This window comes from Microtus pennsylvanicus, chromosome 12 (genome assembly GCF_037038515.1).
Source record: "Microtus pennsylvanicus isolate mMicPen1 chromosome 12, mMicPen1.hap1, whole genome shotgun sequence".
Lineage (NCBI taxonomy): Eukaryota > Metazoa > Chordata > Mammalia > Rodentia > Cricetidae > Microtus > Microtus pennsylvanicus.
The window spans coordinates 1,219,963-1,242,007 of record NC_134590.1 but is presented as its reverse complement, the minus strand read 5'-3'; the positions used below and the strand labels follow the sequence as shown (position 1 = coordinate 1,242,007).

The window sequence follows — 22,045 nt, the reverse complement described above, 5'->3', positions numbered from 1 at the left end:
GATGGATCCTGAGTACAGTGACATCAGAACCATAATCCCAGCTATCGGGATGGATCCTGAGTACAGTGACATCAGAACCATAATCCCAGCTATCTGGATGGATCCTGAGTACAGTGACATCAGAACCATAATCCCAGCTATCTGGATGGATCCTGAGTACAGTGACATCAGAACCATAATCCCAGCTATCTGGATGGATCCTGAGTACAGTGACATCAGAACCATAATCCCAGCTATCTGGATGGATCCTGAGTACAGTGACATCAGAACCATAATCCCAGCTATCTGGATGGATCCTGAGTACAGTGACATCAGAACCATAATCCCAGCTATCTGGATGGATCCTGAGTACAGTGACATCAGAACCATAATCCCAGCTATCTGGATGGATCCTGAGTTTGAGACCAGCCTGGGTAATAAAGCAAGACAGAGAAGAAAGAAAGAAAAGGGGAAGAGAGACAAGAGGGCAGGACGGGAAGAAGGACACGGCAGTTACAGACTGGAGTCAAGCGAGTGCCAGCCCTGTGGCGGCAGCAGTGGCTGACAACCTGGAGGCACAGGCCACGTCCACAGAATAAGGTGGGGTATGGGACAACATGGATGTTCTTCCGAGGAAGGGCCTGGAGCTTAAAGTAGAGATATAGTCACTGCCTTTAGAATTTGTTTAGTCAGGCAAGTGTTTCCAATTTTTCAGGAAATAAACATTAATAATTATAAATAATTAAAAGAAAATAATCACAGGGCTGCAGAGATGGCTTAGCAGGTAGATCTCTGGCTGCTCTTCCAGAGGACCTGGGTTTAATTCCCAGCACCCACATGGCAGCTCAAAACTGTCTACAAGTCCAGGATCTAACACCCTCACACAGACACACATACAGAAAAAAACACCAATAAAAAATAAATTAATTAAAAAAAATAATTCTAAAAGTCAAACTAATATAGAGAAAGTGAAAGAAAAATTAAAACAGGAAAAAAGGAAAAGATGAATTTGGGACAGAAACAGAAGGTACAAACCAACAAATCACGAGGACTCTTGAGTGGGATCAAAAGAGCTAGAATGCTGCGTCCAACCTTCTGACCAAATAAGGGGGGCGGGGACCAAGACTGAACTCTGGGTTCTGACCAGAAGCCTCCTCGGGAAGAGGGGAGGGAGGGATTTAAGCCCTTCTTACCAAGGCAGAAGCAGCCATACTGCAGAGAAAACTCAGAATAAACATCAGACTAACGGAGGCCAAGTGTTGGGCGTAGAGAGTCACAAGTTCCCTTATGCACTCTTGTCATAAACCCCAGCAGGCACACACAAAGTTGGAGAGCCTTAGGATACACCCACAGCATGGGCTGGACGGAACCGGGAAAAGCATTAGAAGGCCCAACACCTCTGATACAAAAGCAAACTGGAGACTAAGGCTTTATTGGAAAATGGGAAACAGCCCTCCAACTCCCACATCAGCAACAGAGCGGCACTGCTGGAGACACTCCCAATTCCAGGGGGTGATGCAGACTGAAGACACCAAGTTTCTGAGAACAGCCCTCTGGGAAACCAATCCTCATTCTGAAAATGAGGTATGGCCACAGGGATTTAAGCCCGGTGGCACAGTGTATATAACCACAGAGCAAACCTCAACTCAGCACGTCTGACTGTATAAATTCAAATCTGCCACATGAAAGGCCTGGCAGGAGGAAATGTGTACCCATTTCTAGGCACAAAAACTGCTAACCTTAGGTACTCCCTATACAAGACCCTTCCATGTGCTACGCAGAACGCTTTTCTGGTGTGTATTTGCTGGGGCATGTGATGAAAACGTGTGCACAGCCCACACGTCTGACGGCTCAGCTGCCCATTGTTCAGGTTTCAAAGGTTCCCTAAACCATGTCAGGAATTTGACTCACCCCCCATATATATGCACACATACAAATATACATATATGTATATAAATTTTGATCATAAAAATAAAACTTCCCACTATAAAATCTGATTTTAACTTTTCATAATTTTAGCCCCTTCCTTATTTTTTAATTTCAATGAAACTTTTTGAGGAAGTAACTGAGTGCTATGAAACAAGGCACATCCACCCTGAGACACTGCATGTCCCAGAGGCCTGCCTGACACGGGCTGACCACATCTGTTCACTAGAACACAGAACGAGGCATGAGTAAACTACGCCCCCTACTGGCTGAAAAAAAACTCTGAAAATCAGCAGAATGCATTGTTCCCCTTCCCTATGTATCCACAAATTCAAACTGCTAATGACTGAAAAATTTTTAAGTTGTATCTGTACTGCACATGTGCACACTTTTCTTGTTATTATTGCGTAAAGAATACAGTGTAGCCATTACTTCTGTTCTTCTGTGCTACATTAGGCGTTGTACCTAGGGATGGTTTGAAGTATACTGGAGAATGGACACGGGTTACACACAAATAATAAACCATTTTATTTAAGGACATGGGTATCTGAAGATTTCAGTATCAGCAGGGATTCTACAGTCTGCAGCATGGAGCCGCAGGACAACTTTACATGAAATACAACTCTGACAAATGTCATTTATAAAAGCCAAGTTCACCTTTACAGAGCAAACAAGCGTTATTAGCAAAACAATCCGCACATCTCAGGCCCAACACATCTAAGACGGAGACGTGACACCAAGAGAGATCTGGGGAGAAACTTAGTACCCAGGATCACATCATGTAAGTTGAAAAGGTAAAATGCACACCACCGTTGACACTGCGCTTCTCTACTGGAGACGTATGGACACAGCTTCAGTTACTAAAGGGAAGAAAGACGTCTGCAGGGACGGGCAGGGTGCTGAACACCCCATGATGCACAGACTAGTTACAAAAAAACAAAATTCCTGTAAAGGGAGACATTTCCCAGCCACCCAGACCCGAATAATCACAGAAAAACTGAATTAATTATAACACTGTTTGGCCGAAGGCTCAGGCATATTCCTAGCTAGCTCTAATATCTTAAATTAGCCCATTTCTATTGTTTTATATTTTACCACAAGGCTCGTGGTTTGTTACTTCAAATCTTGCTTCCTGGGAGGCTACGTGGCAACTGCCCGACTCTGCCTTCTTTCTCTCAGCATTCAGTTTGGATTTCCCACCTAGCTATATTCTGCCCTGCCATAGGCCAAAGTAGCTTCTTTATTAACCATTGGTAAAACAGTCACAGCATATAGAAGGGAATTCCACGTCAAATTTCTAGCTCAAAAATTACATATTCTGGTTGAGGAACTTTGCTCTACATAATTTCCCTTCTTAATTTGTGCAGTAAGGCAACCCTAATAAAACCAAATGCAGTCCGGCTTGCTTAAATTTTGTTGAAGGGTCAAGCAGAGATTAAATTTATGGGGAAAAAAGGTGTTATGCCTATAATCCCAGTACTGGCCACTAGTTTGAAGCTAATCCAGGCTACGGAATGAGTAACAAGCCAACTGTAGCATGAATTCTAAACCTGGAGTCAGCTATTAGGGGGTGAAAGCTGAGAGGTCAGAGAAGCAGTGAAGCCGGCCACTAGAGAGACCTTTTACCTCTACCAAATCCTCAGACCAAAAGGGCGAGCCTGTCCTCAGACGACCTCCCCAGACTGCATCCTCTGATAATTTCAGACTACACCTCGGACTACATCTGCGCTCCTGCCTCCTCCTGCCTTATATTCCTCTCTCCACCGGTCTCCACCTCCCCAGTGCTGAAATTGCATTTGTGTGAGTTCTGTTTCTCTTTCAGACTGGATCAGTTTCTCGTAGCCCAGGGTGGCCTTGAACTAACAGAGATGCATCTGTCCTTTTCTCCAGAGTCCTGGGATTAAAGGTGTGAGTCACCACTGCCCGGCCTCTAGTGGCTTGGCTCCGCACTCTATCTTCGGGCAAGCTTTATTTGTTAAAACACAAAATATCATTACAGTCTGCAAGCAATATTGCACACCCTGTCTCAAAAAAACAAAGCTAAAACCAAACAGGGCTGGGGCAAAGGCTGTCGGCAAGAGTGCCTGATGCACCAGCATGGAGACCTGAGTTCAGATCGTCAGCTCTTGTGCAAAAGGCAGGCTCACCTGGGGTAGACACAGGCAGGGGGATTACTGGAGCTTACTTCATGGTAAAACATGCTAAGTTGCCAGTGTTCCCGGGTCAGTGACAGACCCGAGCTCACGAGAATAAGGACAGGGGGCAGCAGTGACTTTTAGCTTTCTACACGAGAACCAGAAAACTGCTGTCTGGACTTCATCTTTTACCTTAATTCTAAGGATGAGACAATGTTAAATTTTTTGCTCATTTGCCACCCTCTAAACACAACAGCATAAAATTTAAATTTCCCATTTAAAGCCTAGATCTTCACTCTTCATAACTTTATGGTATCTCTTCAATGTTATTTTTAGTTACGTAAGAATTCTGAACAAACAGCTGTCAGACTCTGACCCATGCTGCTTTCACCTGGGCCCGCCCCTCATACCTGCGTCTCCATCTCCATCATCCTCTGCTTCATTTCTCTTATTTCTGCCTGGGTTTCTGCTTCTCTGAGGCGGATGCTCATCAGCTCATCCTGTAACTCATTCACAGTGTTCTTCTTGGGCGGGTCTTTCCATCTTCCAGAAGTTCGGGCTAAATGACGCTACAGCATACAACATTACACTTTATCAAAACAAGAGTTAACTTTACAGAGCACATATTTAAGCACTGCCCCAAATCATTTCACTTGTTTGAGAGAAGCTTTTGGTTTGTACTCCTGGCAGACTCTGGGCTTAGGGTTTTCCCGCCTCAGCCTAAGTGTTGGGATCCAAAAGCAAATCACCATGCCCAGCTTAACTACAGTTTGTTACGGCTAGGTAGTTGTCAATACATTTTTAAACGCCATGACAATATCAAGGAATAACTTCTTTTGTTCTTTTAAAATTACATTATATTCATTCACTGGTTCCACGGCACTCAGAGAACAGCCGGCATGAGTCAGTTCTCTCCACCTTTGCGAGTGCAGAAGATCCAATTCAGATTCGCAGCCTTGGCTCTGATGCCTTGCAGCAGGTGTCCCCTCCATTGACAGATCTGTCTTTACTAGATGTCTCTTCCCACCCTCAGTTTAAACCAAGATCACCATTCTGAAACTATATTGTTTTTAAAAATTCATTCTCTTCTGTCTTTCACGTTGTTACAGTCTGTTATCAAATTTCCCTTACAAGAAGATACATTTGTGAGAAGATACCTAAAGTGTCATTTATTTTTGTGAAAGGCATTTTCAAAGAAATTAGAAATTTACAAATACACACTGGTGTCCTCCTTCAGCTGTTTCCGTCTTCCCAACAATGTACCTGATAGCAAAGCAAACTGTGTTTGCTAACTGAACAGAATACCAAACTGACCTCTGAGCTCCACCTCTACACCACAGGTTGACACAAACATTGACAACTGATCAAAGTGACAGAGTGCGCAGTCATAAAAGAGACACCGAGGCTCACGGAGCTGGGGGGTGGGGAAGCCCAGGACTGAACAGTGACCTCTGGACATGACAGGACCACTAGACTCATGAACCCCCAGCTGAGGTTGCCTGCACAAACCCTGTATAAAATCAAGCCAGTCCACATTCCAGCCTGAAGGGGCAGGCTCTGGAGCTCCCACCACAGCTATGAGCTACTGACAGCTGTTCCTGGATAAGGGAGAATCACTTTTCTTTAACAATGCAGCCCTGGTAGATCAATCGTGCTCAAATGGATGATCCCACTCCCATGAGTATGTGGCAGCACAAACCGGACGAGTGAGTCTAAAGGAAACAGCAAATGAGGATGTGAAGCTGGGAGGGAAGTAAATGTTATGTCTTGGAGGATCTGGAGGAGGCACCAAGATGAATATGGTCAGAATACACTGCAAACATGTATGACCTTCTCAAAGAATAAAAATATTATTCTTAATGAAAAAGAAAAGTTTTATACTGTGTAAGTTTTGTACTATTTATAGTTCTCTAGGAAACTCGAACAATGCAAAAGTTCAATATAATCTTGTTTACAGTTTATGTATAAAGTACATCTTAGATATGCTCTCAAGTTGTAAATGTCTCAACTGTGACACTAAGCAAGATCTCTTTTCGTCACCTACTGTTGGTCATCAGGTATTTCAAAGTAACACAACTCAGTCCTTGGTTTTCGTTCTGTTTGGAAAAGCACGGCCAGCCTGACATACTTGCCAGTGTTCTTCTAGATCTCTGACTTGCTGTCGAAGTTCCTTCAAACCCATAATGGCTTCCGCCTCTCTCAGCTTCACAGCGATGAGCTCCTCCTGAAGCCTCGCGATGTTATTCTCATCAGGAAACGAGTTGTTCTTCTAAAGTCAGAGAAATTCAGATTTTTTTTTAAAGTCACATTTTTTATAACTTAGTTTTGTATGGCTGTGTGTGCCCACGCATATATCTGAGGAGGTTGTAAGATAACCTGCAGGAGTCAGTTTTCTCCTCCCACCATCTGGGTTCTGGGGACAGAGTTCATCTCTATTGGCATTCTTAAACATGAAAATATGTATGGATTTGTATGAAAGTTACCAGGAAGAACTGGCACTTTTAATTGAAGAAGATGAAAAGATCTCCCATGCTCATGGGTTGATAGGATTAACATAGTAAAAATGGCCGTCCTAGCAAAAGCAATCTACAGATGCAATGCAAGCCCATAAAAATTCCAACACAATTCTCCAAAGTAATTGAAAAATAAATCTTCAATTTTATATGGAAACACAAAATCTCAGAATAGCTAAACAATCCTGAGGGATAAAGAACTGCAGTACTCACACCCCATTTTTAAGTTGTAGCACAGACCTGTAACAATGATCTGATGAAGAGGAAGCAGAACACAGTCCTGTGCTCACTGATACAGGAAAGGGTTTTCTGAACTGGCAGCCTTAGAGTTAGTTTTATTCTGCCTTTCCACTCTCCCTGTAGACAGGGTCTCATATACACACTAGACCGACCTCCAACTCACCATCTAACCAAGGCTGACCTTGTACTGCCACCTCTTCATCCTGAGTGCTGGGATTGCAGGAATTGCCATCTGGAGCTGGGCCTGACGCCAGGACCTCACATATTCTAGGCAAGCGCTCTACCATCTACCAACCAGCAAATCTAGTGCATAGCTCCTCGAGTGTGAAAAACATGAGGTCTAACTCAGTTCAGCAAGTACTGCACAAGTATCTGGCTCCGGTCAGAGCAGGAAGAGGAGGTATTTACAAAGTTTCCCACCTTCTCTATGTCCAGCACTTTGTCCTGCATCTCCTTCAGGGCGCACTGAGACTCAGCCTCACTCAGCCTGGCTTGGACCAACTCCTTCTCCAGCTGCAGCACGAAATCTTCGTTGTAGGAGGAGCTGCATTTATGCTAAAGGTTATAGACATAGACTGAAACTTTAGGGAAACACAAGCATGAAAATATACACATTCAGAAAGACAATAAAATTATATAATGTGGGTATTATGGGCAACTAAAAAGTAAATCTGATCTACCCAGTATTCCAAAGTATTTCCCTTTTCCCAACAAATGAGTTTAAAAAGAAAAGAAAAGCCGAGGTCTGGTATCTCTGAGAATGACCACGTAAATCAGCTCTGGTAATAAGTTATTACACTCCTCAACCCTGCTCATACGAAGTATTTGTCTTCTTTCTGTCTACTCTCAAGAGCTTGTTCTGGCTCTGCAGACAACAGGGTACCCGACAGCCTCACATGGTCACTTAGTAGTTGAGATCCTTGCTGAGTATGGTGATAAACAAAGACAAACTGGTTTTCAGTGCAAGTCCCTTGCGTTCAACCCCCAGCACCATGACACATAAAATAAATCAAAATAATTCAAATGATTTTATGGTGATGGCATGTTGAAATATTATTTAAAATTGAGGTGATTATTTAAAATTGAAGTAAACAAAAACATTAACTTTCCTTTTACTCTTTTCAGTATGGGTAATACAGTATCTTAAGACTGCTTAGTTAGCTCACATTAAAGACTACAGAAGCATCTAAAGCCTAAAAATCCTATTTCCACGCATTGAAAGTAAAGATTAAGGTGAAATACCTTAAACCCTAAGAAAGAAAATTTTTATTTGCTTTAGAAATGTCAATTTCTTTAAAATATTTGCATGGATTAGTGTAAGAAGAAAAAAAAGCAATTGCTGCATAAAGAGACAAACCAGAGGCAGGACATCTCCCAGTCCGTCTCTACTCCGCTGGTGCTCACACACCAGTGAGGTCATTGTGGTTTCTTAAAGCTCATTCCATATAAAACATCAGTGAATGAGCAAGGCCGAGGGTGTCACCGCACACCCTCATTGTGATGTTTAGTTGTATTCAAATGTCCACCTAGGGATTTAGAGCTACTTTTTAAAATAATATGTTTTTACTTATTCCCAAGACAAAATATGTACTAATACACGTAAATAAAAAATAAAATAGTGAGACAAACAGTACATGTGACTGCCACACTCGAGCACCAGGAAGAAATGAAGCTACGAAAGGCAGGGTGCTCCAGAACAGATCTCTGTAACAAAAATGAACTTTCTGATTTCCTCCGGTACATGGCCCCAAACTGCTCCCAGACCATCCCTCCCATTGTGCCCGAAATGGCTGTGTTTTTCCTTTTTGCTTTTGCTTTTAAATCCATCCGGCAAAGTGGCTCCTGCCTGTAACTGAAGCAGCTGGGAAGCGTAAGAGAAGAGAATTAAAAATTCAAAGCTACTCTGGGCTATAGAATGAATCTGGTCACTACGTGCAACTCAGGTATCAAGACAAAGAGTAAAACACAGGCTGGGACGTAGCTATCTGTTAGACCACATGTCCAGCATGCGTGAGATTTACATTCAAATCCCAGTACTATCAAAAAATACCTATCATTTAAATGATTTCTTTCTAATACCTACAAAAATTACATAAATTCTTTAAAATGGAAATTTATCTTGTTATTTTCAATTACTGCTAATGATTAAGAAATGTGAAGAAAACAAATATTTTCACTACAGTGACCTCTATTTCTTATTTAAAATGAAAGGCAAACACTATATATAAATATAATACATTTAACCTTTAGATCAAAGCCAAAATTACTTTATTTAAAACATTATTATTTTTAAGTTTACATGTTTGTATGTGTATATTTGTGTGTCTTTAAGAATATATGACACGTGTGTGCATGTCCTCACAGACAAGAGGGTATCAATTTTATAACAGGGATGAGAAACTCGAATGTGCTACTGAACATACTTTCTCAAATAAATTATTTAGGAAAATCTGCAATTTCCAATGATAAGTAAAAGACAAGTCTTACACTTTTTAAATTTAAATGAGTATGACATAATCCTGTACCAACTACTGCATTAAACCATTAAAGAACATATGAAATATTGAATAAACAAAATCCATGAACCCAGAGTGATACAAAACAGGCTCCAATGAGGGGCTGGGAGGGAAGAGAGACAGAAATGTTCTCTCTCAGAGGAACACTGCTGAGTGCACACAGGTGAGAAGAAATGGAAACCCCCACTCTGGGAAGTTAATGAAATAACCAACTCTACACAAATCCATGAATGCCCAATCACTGAGGTAAAAGACAGATGGAGCCCCCATACAACCCAAGCAAGGAAAGTTTTACAAATCTGTAACTATATTAAACATATCTTCTTTTTTCTTGGTATTATTTTCTAAGCACTATATAACAACTATTTATTTACATTAACTATGCTGAATTGGGCACAAGTTACCTAGAAACTATTTAAAGTATACAGAAGGATGTGTGGAGGGTGTATGCTAATGTAACGCCATGTGAGAACCTGGAGCAGCCACGGATTAAGTGTTCTTCCTCGAATCAATTACCCTACAGATACCAAGAGACAGGCTGTAGTTAGCTGTAGTTATCTGGTATAAAGTATTCCCAATAGACTGCTTAACAGTGGCAAAGATGGAGTCACATCTGTACTGCACACATATGTTCAGACCTACACACCTCACACAAAGTGCACACAACTAAGAACAAACTCTTGAACTACAACTGTGAGTCTGTTCATTGTCAAACCTCTGTTGGTGGGAATACTGAATGCTATTATCCCTACATACACAGCCTGAAGTGAGAGTTACACCCTACAGAGCTGACATCGCTACTGTGGACAATCCTGATACTACTGATTCTGAAATCTTTGACACAGATGCTCTAAACTTTCCATCCTTGATTTTTCCCATCTTAGTTACCGTTCTATTGCTGTAAAGAGACACCATGACCAAGGTGACTTAAAGAAGAAAACATTTAGCTGGGGGCTGCTCACAGTTTTAGAGAGGGAAGCACAGGGCAGGTAGGCAGACATGGCGCTGGAGCAGTAACAGACACAGAGACTGGGCCAGACTGAGGCTTAAATTCTCAAAGCCCACACCCCTAGACTTTCCTCCTCCAACAAGGCCAACCTCCCAAATACTTCCTAAACAGGGATTAAGTGTTGGGGTCATTCTCATTCAAACCACCTCACCACCATTTCAATTAGCACATTGTGCCTAAAACTGTGGGCTGACTGGCTCCATTCTTAACTCCTGAAACTTCAGAGGCAAGAGTCACTCTCAGCTGTCAAGTTACACAAACTTTCAGAGGCCACACATCCCTACTAGCCTGTTCCTTCCAGATCTCTGCAACTGAATCCACCATGTTCACCAAAGAGCCCAACTGCTGTACTTCAGATCCTGAATGTCCCTCAGAGAAAAGGAAAAATTCATGAAACCTTTAGGACATGGGTGTGTTGTGGAATTGTTACTTGAAGTCTGTTACATTTGTTTATGCCGTGGAACATTTGTTTTAATGACACAAAGATGTCTGCATTCGCCGGGCGGTGGTGGCGCACACCTTTAATCCCAGCACTCGGGAGGCAGAGGCAGGCGGATCTCTGTGAGTTCAAGACCAGCCTGGTCTACAAAGCTAGTTCCAGGACAGGCTCCAAAGCCACAGAGAAACCTTGTCTCGAAAAAACAAAAAAAAAAAAGATGCCTGCATTCTTTTATGTTGCATTTGTTTTACGCTGCAAAGCTGTGTTACTTGAGCTGTCTAAAGCACCTAACTGGTCTAATAAAGCGCTGAACAGCCAATAGCAAGGCAGGGAAAGGGTAGGCGGGGCTGGCAGGCAGAGAGAATAAATAGGACGAGAAATAGGAAGGAGATTGAGAAGAGAGAAAAGAAGGGGTCAGTCACCCAGTCACATAGCCAGACACCAAATAAGAAGGAAAGAAAAGAAATACAGAAATAGAGAAAGGTAAAAGCCCAGAGGCAAAAGGTAGACAAGGAATTTAAGAAAAGCTGGCAAGAAACAAGCCAAGCTAAGGCCAGGCAGTCATAAGAAAGAATAAAATTCCATGTGGATTTATTTGGGAGCTGGGTGGTGGGCCCCCAAAAGAACAAAGAGTAAAAAACAGCCAACAAGAAGGATATGGGGAGGGGGGAGACATAGGAGTGTGCCCTTGAAAGAGACACTGAGTCTCTCTGCTTCCTGGCTGCCATGCGGAGCAAGCTTCCTACACCATCTCATTAGGATATGAAAGCTGCCACTGGTCCAGGAAACAGGTCCAGTGAACAAACCATGACCCAGATCAATTCCTCCCTGAGAGCTGACTACCTCCACCTGCTGTCACAGGAGCCTGAAATTTGGATAGTACATCCATTGATGTAGGATTCCCCCTGTATGCTATGAATATGCTTTACTCCCGTTGGTTAATAAAGGATCTGCTTTCGGCCAATGGCTTAGCAGAGTAAAGCCAAGCAGGAAATCCAAACAGAGCATAGAGAGAGTAGTAGGAGTAAGGGAGAGCCATGTAGCCACTACAGAAGACCTAGTCGAGACTTTACCAGTAGGCCACAACCTTACAGTAAAATATAAAATAATAGAAATGAGTTAATTTACTTTATAAAAGCTAGCTAGACATATGCTTAAGCTATTGGCCAAACAGTATTGCAATTAATATAGTTTCTGTGTGATTATTTCGGATCTGGGTGGCCAGGGACAAACAAGCAGTCTCTGCCTACACATCCACCATATTCCTAAGTATGGGAACATAAAATTTCTCCTCTTGCACAACAAATAGAATTGGCCTACTCAAATATCATATCCTGAAATTACATAAAAGTTTGGCTGTGAATAATAACCCCTATAACCACCATATGCCAAAGACGCTCTTTCCTCATCAATCAGTGAAAATCCAGGTACTGCAGGTTCTTACTGTCCCACTGTCAAATGCTCGGGAACTATAGTCCCACAGACGGACTGCGACCGGCTGCCGCCCACTCCTCTAGCCCTAGCCCTCCACCTAGTCTGAAGGGAGCACACCCTCACCCTGCTGCTCCAGGAACTCTGCGTGCTCCTGTAGCAGTCTCGTTCTGTGTTCTAATCTCTGAGTGTTTGTCTGCATGGAGGTACGCACACCACGTGCATGCCAGATGCCCACAGAAACTAGAAGGAGCTGAACTGGAACCACAGGTGGTTGTGAGCCCCTGTGTGGGCACTGGGAAGCCAATGGATCCTCGTAAGTGCAACAGTGTTTTAACCACTGAGCCAGCTCTCAAGCCCTGACAATACATATGCACTGTAACCACAATGTGTCATTTTTTAAAGCCTTTTCACTACAGTAAGCTTATTTGTTTCTTACTGAATGCGTCCAGAATTTATTTTTTTTATTTTTTATTTTATTTTTTTTGGTTTTTCGAGACAGGGTTTCTCTGTGGTTTTGGAGCCTGTCCTGGAACTAGCTCTTGTAGACCAGGCTGGTCTCGAACTCACAGAGATCGCCTGCCTCTGCCTCCCGAGTGCTGGGATTAAAGGCGTGCGCCCCACCACCGCCTGGCTGCGTCCAGAATTTAAAACCATGAGAAATTTTTATAAAAACAGAGGTAATGTTAATAACAATGGAAACAGACTCAATGCCACTGAACCACACTTACTCAAATGGTAAATTTGTATTTTGTATATGTTTTATCACAACTAAAAAAAAAATCACAAAATACATAAATAAAAGTAAACTGATATGCTAACTAAAAGAAACTAGTTCCACTTATAGAAAAGGCAACAATTCCACTTGGAGAAAATTGTAGAAAAATTCAAAGTATTCAGACACAGGTTGATGGGATGAGCAAGGAAAAGGAACTGTAACACAGGACATGGTGGAAATTACCACTGTGATATGGGGGTTACACAACCCTCGACATTTAAAACATCAAACTACACATTTAAATTTCACAAATTATGTGGGGAAAAAAATGAGACCTAAAATGGTCCAGCTCTGCTTAAATCGTTTCTGAAATCAAACAGAAGTTCACTGAATATCAAAGATCAGTTATCAAAGCAGCACTAGCCCTAGTTCCACATCTGAGCCTAAAGCTCCTCACGTATGAAATGCTGACGGGGCGGTAGCAGACAGGGTGGTAGGAGATGTATCAGAAATTCATTATCTCCTGCTGGACTATGGGCTCTAAACACTAACTGTGAGCGTCCAGACATCCGTAAAGGTGTATTTAAGGAGACTCTAACCAAGTGTCCAGCCACACTGTTCTCACTCTAGCGCGTCTTCTCTTTACAATCTGCTATGGATAAGATTATGATTCTCTCACTTCAAATTTCCTATACTTTTGTACATTGATAAGATAAATATCTGAATCTTAATTCTGAGGGCAGGGCTATTGATTTTGTGAAATAAACTTTCACCTTCTTGTTCCAAACAGAAATTGTTTGTAATATTTAACATTAATCTTATCATCTAAAACCCTGGCTCCAGTTTAATAACCCACATATAAAGTTCTTGCACATACGATGCATATGGACATGACATGAAGCACCGTGGACAGGCTTACACAACAAAGCCTTCGCACAAGAACGTGAGTGGTCCCTCGATATATTGAACCATTTATATTTACTATTTTCACCTTCGTTTCTGTCTCAACTAGAAAAAGGTACATTAATAATTTACCAAATAATTTATAAAACTTCAGCTATAGCTACAGAAATAACATTTTCTCTCTTGACACAAAATAAGATTTTTTAGAATTCTCAATGAAGCATACAAGCAAGGCCACATTAACAAGCCTAACATTCAGTCACTGCTCTCTGTAAGAAATGCGTGTGTACACCGTAGCTCTCATTTTCTGGAAATGCAACTTCTACAATCATCTTAGTGTCTCGGATGCACAACTACTTCTACAATCATCTTAGTATCTCGGATACACAACTTGGCCTTGGGTTCATTCAAGGCTATGCTATAAACTTCACCTATTCTGTGTGCCCATCGCTTTATCTTTGCAATGTCAGAGACCACCCTCCTTGTAAGAATCTGCTTTCTCGCTGGTAATGTTAGCTCCACATGCAGGTCTGTGGGAAAGTGAGTGTGGAGTCTGCGAAGGCCGCTCTCCTCTATAAACCTGCGTTCCTTCTGTTGACATGGTGCAAGCATGGTAACTTACTTTCCTTCCAAACAGACGGCACTGCACTGACAAGCCATTTCCATCTCACTGTGAAGAACTGTGTTCCTGTTCCATGCCTTGTGATTAAAGGTAGAACAAACTATTGCAGCTGTGGCCATTTCAATATTATTTTAACACATCCATTTTTCTTAACTGCCTTCACTGAAAAAAATACATGTTTAGACTTTTGAATACAGGGCGGTGTTTCTAAACTTTGCTGAGTAAAAGCGATGCCCATCCGTGCACCAATACCTCCCAGTTTTTTAAGAATTACTCCCCGTCTTTGACAACTTTTCTCCTCTCCAAGTAAATGTAAGCATGCACTTTAACTCATAATTCAGTGTTCTGATATAGGAAGTCCAAGCTAGACTATTTCACAAAATATAGGCTGTCAACATTATGAAAGCTTTAAGTGCGCATATTCTAAATGTTGAGTAATAACCACTTTGCAAGAATCAAACACCAGCTGACGTCAGGATTACCTCCTATAAAAGAGATCCTACAAATCTAAAACGCAGCTGCACACTGCTTATTTCCTATGACTTAGAATATAGCATAAAAATATTATGTAACAAAACCACAGACAAAAAAGAAAAACCAGGAATCTTGGTGGCCACTGGGGAGTCTTACTGCTTCCCGCAGAGCCGAGCTGGGGAGGTGAGGAAGGCTACCAGGTCCTTACCCAGTGGTGCCGGTGCCGGAGCTCCCGGATGGTGCTTTCAGCCTGCTCCAGCTTAGCGCTGGCCTCATCACTCTGCTGTCTGATGCTGGCCAACTCCCGTTTTATGAGGTAGTTTTCCTCAGCCTCCTGGGCTCTTGTCACTTGTCCCTTAGGACATAATTTTTTGTGTGTGTATAAAGCAATTTAGAATAGATTTAAGAAAGACTGCCTTTGTGAGGTTTAGTTATTTTTTTGACATGTTAAAAAAAAAGACACCTTAGAGAATAGAATAGCCAAGGTAATTATTAGCTAGAAGCTTGTTATTTTGCTCCAGCAAATTTGAGGAAACAAAATGAAATTTTCAATTGACAGTCTTAAGAACAATTCTCTTAGTTGATAAAAAAAAATGCAATTCATGCAATATTATGGAGTTGTACATGCAGAACTAAAATGTTCAATGAACAGTGGTTAATGTCACAGAATCCACTGCTTATCATTTGAAATACTTTAAAAATAAGGTTAGCTTTAAAACGTGCAGAGAGGTAGGCATTCAATTAAAAATAGTACATTTATCAAAACATTACGTATACATTCATATGCCAGCCCAAAGAATTATTTTTTGGGAAAATGCATGTAAAATTGCATGCATTAAGTATGAATTTCTAAGTTTAGGATTTTCTTTAGAGGTTAGTGAAAATACTAAAAATAAAAAAGATAAAATAAAAAAACTATACCTGTATCAATCTATCTGCCAAGGAAGCACTTTCCTACAAAAGGAAAAATTTAGATAGAAATATAAAAAGACAGGAAATCAAAGTAATAAAATTAGGAATAAGAAACACCCACACCCAAATTCCATTTACTTTTCATTGCTAATAAAAATGGATACTTAAATTATTTTTTAAATGTATTTTTATTTTTAAATCTTAAAAACAAATCAAAATAGGGACAGCTTATCGTGTCTCTAAAAGAGATAAATCTTTCTTTCATTACTTAGGACAAAAAAGTATTTTTTTTCTTGAAAATGTACCTTTAAATATTTATTTCTAGGCCTAGTCACATCATCAAACCACTTGAGAGGGGAGGAAGGGATTCGGCTCAGCAATACACCGCTCACAAACACAGCAGCCACTGGTGCAACAGCAGCATCCGAGAAACGAGGAACAAAGGTAACAGGAATTCTTAAGTTCAACTTAAACTCTTAACAATAATCCAGGAAGTACACTTTCGGTTCAAGAATTCAACGAGATCTAAGTTCCTAAGAATTCTAACTGCTGTCAAAACTAAGGTCCCATGCCGTGAGAACAGGCACTTACCCTTCTAGACACAAAACCACACCTTCCTAGGTCTTCATTACTATTCTGAAGAGTCGATGAAATAATGCTTTCTCTGTGAAAGTATCTAACTCTAATAATGAAAATAATTTAAGTTGCGTATTTTACTGCAAGCTGGCTATCTGGCGAAAGCAGGAATAACACAAAGTACAAGGACTTGAGACGTTCAACACGTGTGTGGAATCACCGGAAAGTCAAACAGCTTTCCCAGCCGCTTCAATCCAATCGCACAAGAGGAGCTATTTGACTTGAGATAAGGTCAGTGCAGCATCAATGGCGCTGTAATGAATACCCTGTCCTGTGCGCGACTAATGTATATAAATATATATACATATTTATATATTATATATAAATAAATATATATAATATATATTAATATAAAACCATGGAACATTGCCACCATCATTCTTTCTTGGATATCAATCTATAAACTTTTAAAGAAGATTTTAAATATAATTGGTCCTTGAGGAGCAGATACACACCAACTTACTCTCAACCTTTAGTTTTAAAAAACACCTTCTGAATTCAACTGTTTTCAATTCAGAAAAATTGTTGGACTGCTTTTTTTTTTTTGAGACAGTTTTATGTAGCATAGGCTGGCCTGAAACTACACAAATGACTCTGAACTTCTGACCCTCCCTCCTCCACTTCCCAAGGGCTGGGATTATGAACATGCATCACCATGCCCAGTTTATATGGAGCTGGGATTGAACTCAGGACTTAGTACATGCTACATGCCTAGCCCAAGAAGACTCTTACACTATATTAGTCAATTCATTCTTAAAAACACAACTACAAAATACATTCTATCAAAAGCATAATAAGAAAAATAGAAAATTTTCTTGCTTGCTAGTTATTTTACATGAAACAGAAAGGAAAAGCTAATGAGTAGATATAAGACAATTCTAACAACCATGGAGTTATAAAACTACTTAGTGTTGAAAATGAACATAAAAGCAGACTTTATCATCACTTTGACTAAATATAAAGCTTTGGTGTGGAAGGCCTTAAAAGAGCCCCTGCCACGTCCAATGTGTGGCTCAAAATCTAGGGAACACTTAAAATTTATCTTTAAAACATCTGTCAGGATGTATTCCCACCTAAGTCATACTTTTTAGAGGACCAATGAGGAAAAAAGCAAATGGTATCAATATGTAATTCTATGATTACGTAGGGTGCTCATTGTGAGTGCGCAGCAAGAACAGTAAGCAGGGGAAGCTGAGGTGGGCACCACACTTAGGGAACGTACATACCAAATTGTTTAGTTTGCTCTATTTAAACGGTAAGCATGGAACAGAAACTTGCAGTAATCATTTTACTTACTTTTTCTAATGTTTCAATGCGTTGTTTTAAAAGCCTATTTTCTGTGCGTAACCTCTGTGAAGAAATAGAAAAAAACGTTTATTTGCAAATATTCTCAAGAGGATTCCTAAGTCACAGTGTTAATAATGGGCCACCTTTTATTAGGGTTAGGGTTAGGGTTGGGTTGTAGATGCACACAGCCTTGTCTAATTTATTTTAGCATCTAATGAGATGATCATATTTTTTATATGATCATATTTTTGTTTATATGGATTACATTGACATATTTCCCTATGTTGAACCATCCCTACATCTCTGGGATCTGTGGATGATTGTTCTGATCAGTTCTTGGATTCAGTTTGCCAACATCTTATTGAGTATTTTTGCATCAATGTTTGATGTGGGAGTGTCATATATCAATCTGTCGATTTCATTGGTTAATTAATAAAGAAACTGCTTAGCCTGATAGGATAGAACATAGGTGGGTGGAGTAAACAGAACAGAATGCTGGAAAGAAGAGAAGTTAGGCAGACGCCATGCAGCTCCTCTCCAGGGCAGAGGCAATGAAGCTCCGACCCAAGATGGACATAGGCTAGAATCTTCCTGGTAAGTCACCACCTCGTGGTGCTACACACATTAATAGAAATGGGCCAAGCAGTATTTATATGAATACAGTTTGTGTGTTGTTATTTTGGGGCATAAGCTAGCCAGGCGGCTGGGAGCTGGGTGGCAGGAACGCAGCCATCAGCTCCTACAAATGTTCATGAGGGAGACTGATCTATACTTTTCTTTCTTAGTTACATGTTTGCATGTTTTGGGTATCAGGATAACTATAGTCTTGTAAGAAGAGTTTGGCAATGTCCCTTATGCTTCTATTAGATGTAGGGGGGAGGATGAAAGGGGAGGGGGAAGGGAGAGAGGAAAGAGGAGGAAGGAGAGAACATAAGGGATCTGGAGGGTGGAGTTGGGGGAAGGGCAGAGAGGGAGGGCAAGGAAAGAGATATCTTGATAGAGGGATGCATTATGGGGTTAGTGAGAAACCTGGCAGTAGGGAAATTCCCAGGAATCCACAAGGATGAACCCAGCTAAGAAACTAAGCAATAGTGGAGAGGGTGCCTGAACTGGCCTTCCCCTGCAGTCAGATTGAAGACTACCTTAACTGTCATCATAGAACCTTCATCCAGTAACTGATGGAAGCAGATGCAGAGATCCATAGCTAAGAACTGGACCAAGCTCCTGGAGGCCAGTCGAAGAGAGAGGAGCAATAATATGAGCAAAGGAGTCAAGACCTTGGTGGGAAAACCACAGAAACAGCTGACCCAAGCTAGCAAGAGCTCACTGGCTCTGGACTGACAGCTGGGGAACCTGCATAGGACTAAACTAGGCCCTCTGAATGTGGGTGACAGCTGTGTGGCTTGGACAGTTGGTGAGACACTGGCAGTGGGACAGTATACATCCCTAGTGCATGAACTGGCTTTCTAGAGCCCATTGCCTATAGAAGGAGACCTTGCTCAGTCTAGTCACGGGGGGAGGGCCTTGGTCCTGCCTCTATGTGATGTGACTGACTTTTTGAGGCCCCATTTTAAGAGACCTCACCCTCTCTGAGGAGTGGATGGGGGGTTTGGTAGGGAGAAGGTGGAGGGAGCAGAAGGAGAGGAGGGGAGGGGAAGGATTACTATTGTAAAATTTAAAAAAAAAAGATTGTTTTAAAAAATAGAAAGAAGGGGAGGGAGAGGAAGGAAGGAAGGAAGGAAGGAAGGAAGGAAGGAAGGAAGGAAGGAAGGAAGGAAGGAAGGAAGGAAGGAAGGAAGGAACCATCCCCAGCCCAAAAAAAGAACTCTTTGGCTTGACCCAGAGGGATGGGCTCTGCAGTAAGGCACTTGCCAGGATGCCTGATGGCCTGAGTTTAATCCCTAGGGCAGGCATGGTAGAAAGACAACTACCAACTGCAAGTCACCCCCTAGTGCACCATGACGTGTGACACATGCCCACGCACACACACAGTCATACACAAATAAATAACACACACGAGCTGACAGCAGGAAGACTGTCAGTCTTTCCTGGGCCACATGGCAGACGCCTACAGCTTCAACACTTGGGAGGTGGAGGCACTAGGGTCTGAGGCAGTCAAGGCCACAAGTCTTAGGCTTTTTTGAAATTTTGGGAGACATGTCTGAGTTTACTTAGTTTTTCTACTGATACAGGTTAACCCATTATACTAGATATGTATGATCTTATCTACATTATTACAGAAACTAGTATTTTCTAAATTAAAAAGGATGTTTTTTGATTACAGGAGGTACAAATAAAAATATCAGACTACAAAAAATGTATTTATTCATCCTTCAAATTGAAAATCTACCTGCTTCCTGACAGTAATTCAAAGCACAATATTTGCTTAAGGAAAATTCTGCATGGCTAAGGGATCCTGCCATAGCACAACAGACAAATTAGTTCACCAATGCTGCCTCCTACACAGCCGGCCTCAGATCACTCCGCTCTAGGCTCCAGCACACAGCCAGCTTCTCTACACAGTCGGCCGCAGATCACTCCGCTCTGACTCCAGCACACAGCTCTAGACTCCAGCACACAGCTCTAGACTCCAGCACACAGCTCTAGATTCCAGCACACAGCTCTGACTCCAGCACACAGCTCTAGACCCCAGCACACAGCTCTGACTCCAGCACACAGCTCTAGACCCCAGCACATAGCCAGCTTCTCTGCAAGTTTCACAATTACGTTTAAGCAGAATGCAATTTCCAGGGTCTGTTTTCACTTCAAGAGGAACAAGAAAAGAAAGATCTATTTCCTCTCATGTCATCCTACTCTGAACTACAAGAGGATGCCAGTAATTACAAATTTCACTCTAACATCTACTATCAAATTCCTGACTTGAAGGCATGCATCTGCAGCGATCTTAACCCTGGAATGCTTACTTTAATTTCAACTTGCTCTTCCATCTCTTTCGTTTTTATCGTAGTGTATTCTTTTTCAAGTCTAGAAAGAAAAGAGAAAGTTAAAGGTATGCTTTCATTCAAAAGCAATTAAATTATTTAATTTAAAAGGACATATTAACATAAAATATATTTCTTTACTTTTCCTCGAGGTATAATTTGAAATAATTTATATGAGAAAAAATAGCACAGTAGTCAAATGGGCAGAGGAGGAAAGGTCAGAACCACTGTAGGTGACCCGACCCGTGGAGAAAACACTCCGGCACACCCTGCACATACACCATCACTGATAAGCTGTGGAAGTCATGCAGCAAGGGCAGCAGACGACTTTATTTTATACCAATGGGCATGAGATATCAGGAAATATGGCATCACGGTTTCTGTACTTTATTTTATAATTTCTAAGAAGGAAAATAAATATGGCAAAGTATTAACAATTGCTAAAGTTAGATAGGAAATATGGATATTTATCATAATAATCTATTTTTCAGTATATTTGAGTATTTTCCTGGTTGAAAAATAAAGTTAAAATATGGTGTGAAGCTAAGCTAATGACTAAAAACTATTCATTCCTTTAGAATTAAACTTCATAAAGACTCTATTGGTTTTGCTTTGGTACTTTTAAGTCAAAACTCGGTGAAATTGACCTTAGAGCAAAGAGAATAAAACATATTTAAAAGGCCAGGCATGGTGGCACACCTGTGACCCCAGCACCAAGAGGGACAAATGAGGCATTGGCCTGGAGATTAGTCTGGGCTACACAGTAAGACCACGTCACAAATAATACTTGAGAAAGGGCTGGGGAGATGGATTTGCAGGCAGAGGCACTACCAAGTCGGATGACCTGTCTGTGAGTGCAGACATACAGAACACATAAATGTAATTTAAAAAACAAACAAATAGAGCCTAAAGATAAAATACAGAAGGAATAATTTATAGACTGAGGACCTGGAGAAGACCGAAATATCTTGTACTCGGAATATTAAATTAATTGGTTTAATTAACTATATTAAGTAATATAAGGGAACAAAATATTTTATTTTGAAAAAGGGAGGGGACCAGACAAGGTGGCCATATCTTTAATCCTATTATGTGGGAGGTTAAATAGGACTGTCAGAGTTCAAGGCCAGCCTGAGCTACAAACTGAGATACTGTCTCAAAAGAACAACAAACGTCCTATTACAAGCCCCGCAGTTTAGAAACATGTTATATTGCAGAAGCCCCATTGATGTGAATTTTAACTATCACCTTAGGCTAAGGACCATTTAAGTACTGGAAGCTAGAAAAGCATTCTAATAGCTGTAATTCTTAATACACTAACATTTTTAAGAGAAAAAAAAATTAAGCCAGGAACTGCGACTGA

The 22,045-nt window shown here is 41.1% G+C and overlaps 1 protein-coding gene across 5 annotated transcripts in view; it reads right to left on the bottom strand.

The window, feature by feature from the left end:
• The window catches only part of Evi5 (ecotropic viral integration site 5), a 138,731-nt gene that overhangs the window by 52,197 nt on the left and 64,489 nt on the right, over positions 1–22,045 (bottom strand). For 3 of the 5 annotated variants that reach the window (XM_075944491.1, XM_075944489.1, XM_075944492.1), the window contains exons 10-16: positions 20,665–20,725; positions 17,750–17,803; positions 15,827–15,859; positions 15,114–15,260; positions 7,214–7,348; positions 6,169–6,309; positions 4,451–4,609 (exon numbers count right to left, since the gene is read on the bottom strand). In XM_075944491.1, coding sequence (XP_075800606.1) covers positions 4,451–4,609; positions 6,169–6,309; positions 7,214–7,348; positions 15,114–15,260; positions 15,827–15,859; positions 17,750–17,803; positions 20,665–20,725 — 730 coding nt within the window. The remainder of the gene's footprint in view (positions 1–4,450; positions 4,610–6,168; positions 6,310–7,213; positions 7,349–15,113; positions 15,261–15,826; positions 15,860–17,749; positions 17,804–20,664; positions 20,726–22,045) is intronic. The other 2 variants (XM_075944493.1, XM_075944494.1) reach the window with 2 other exon arrangements.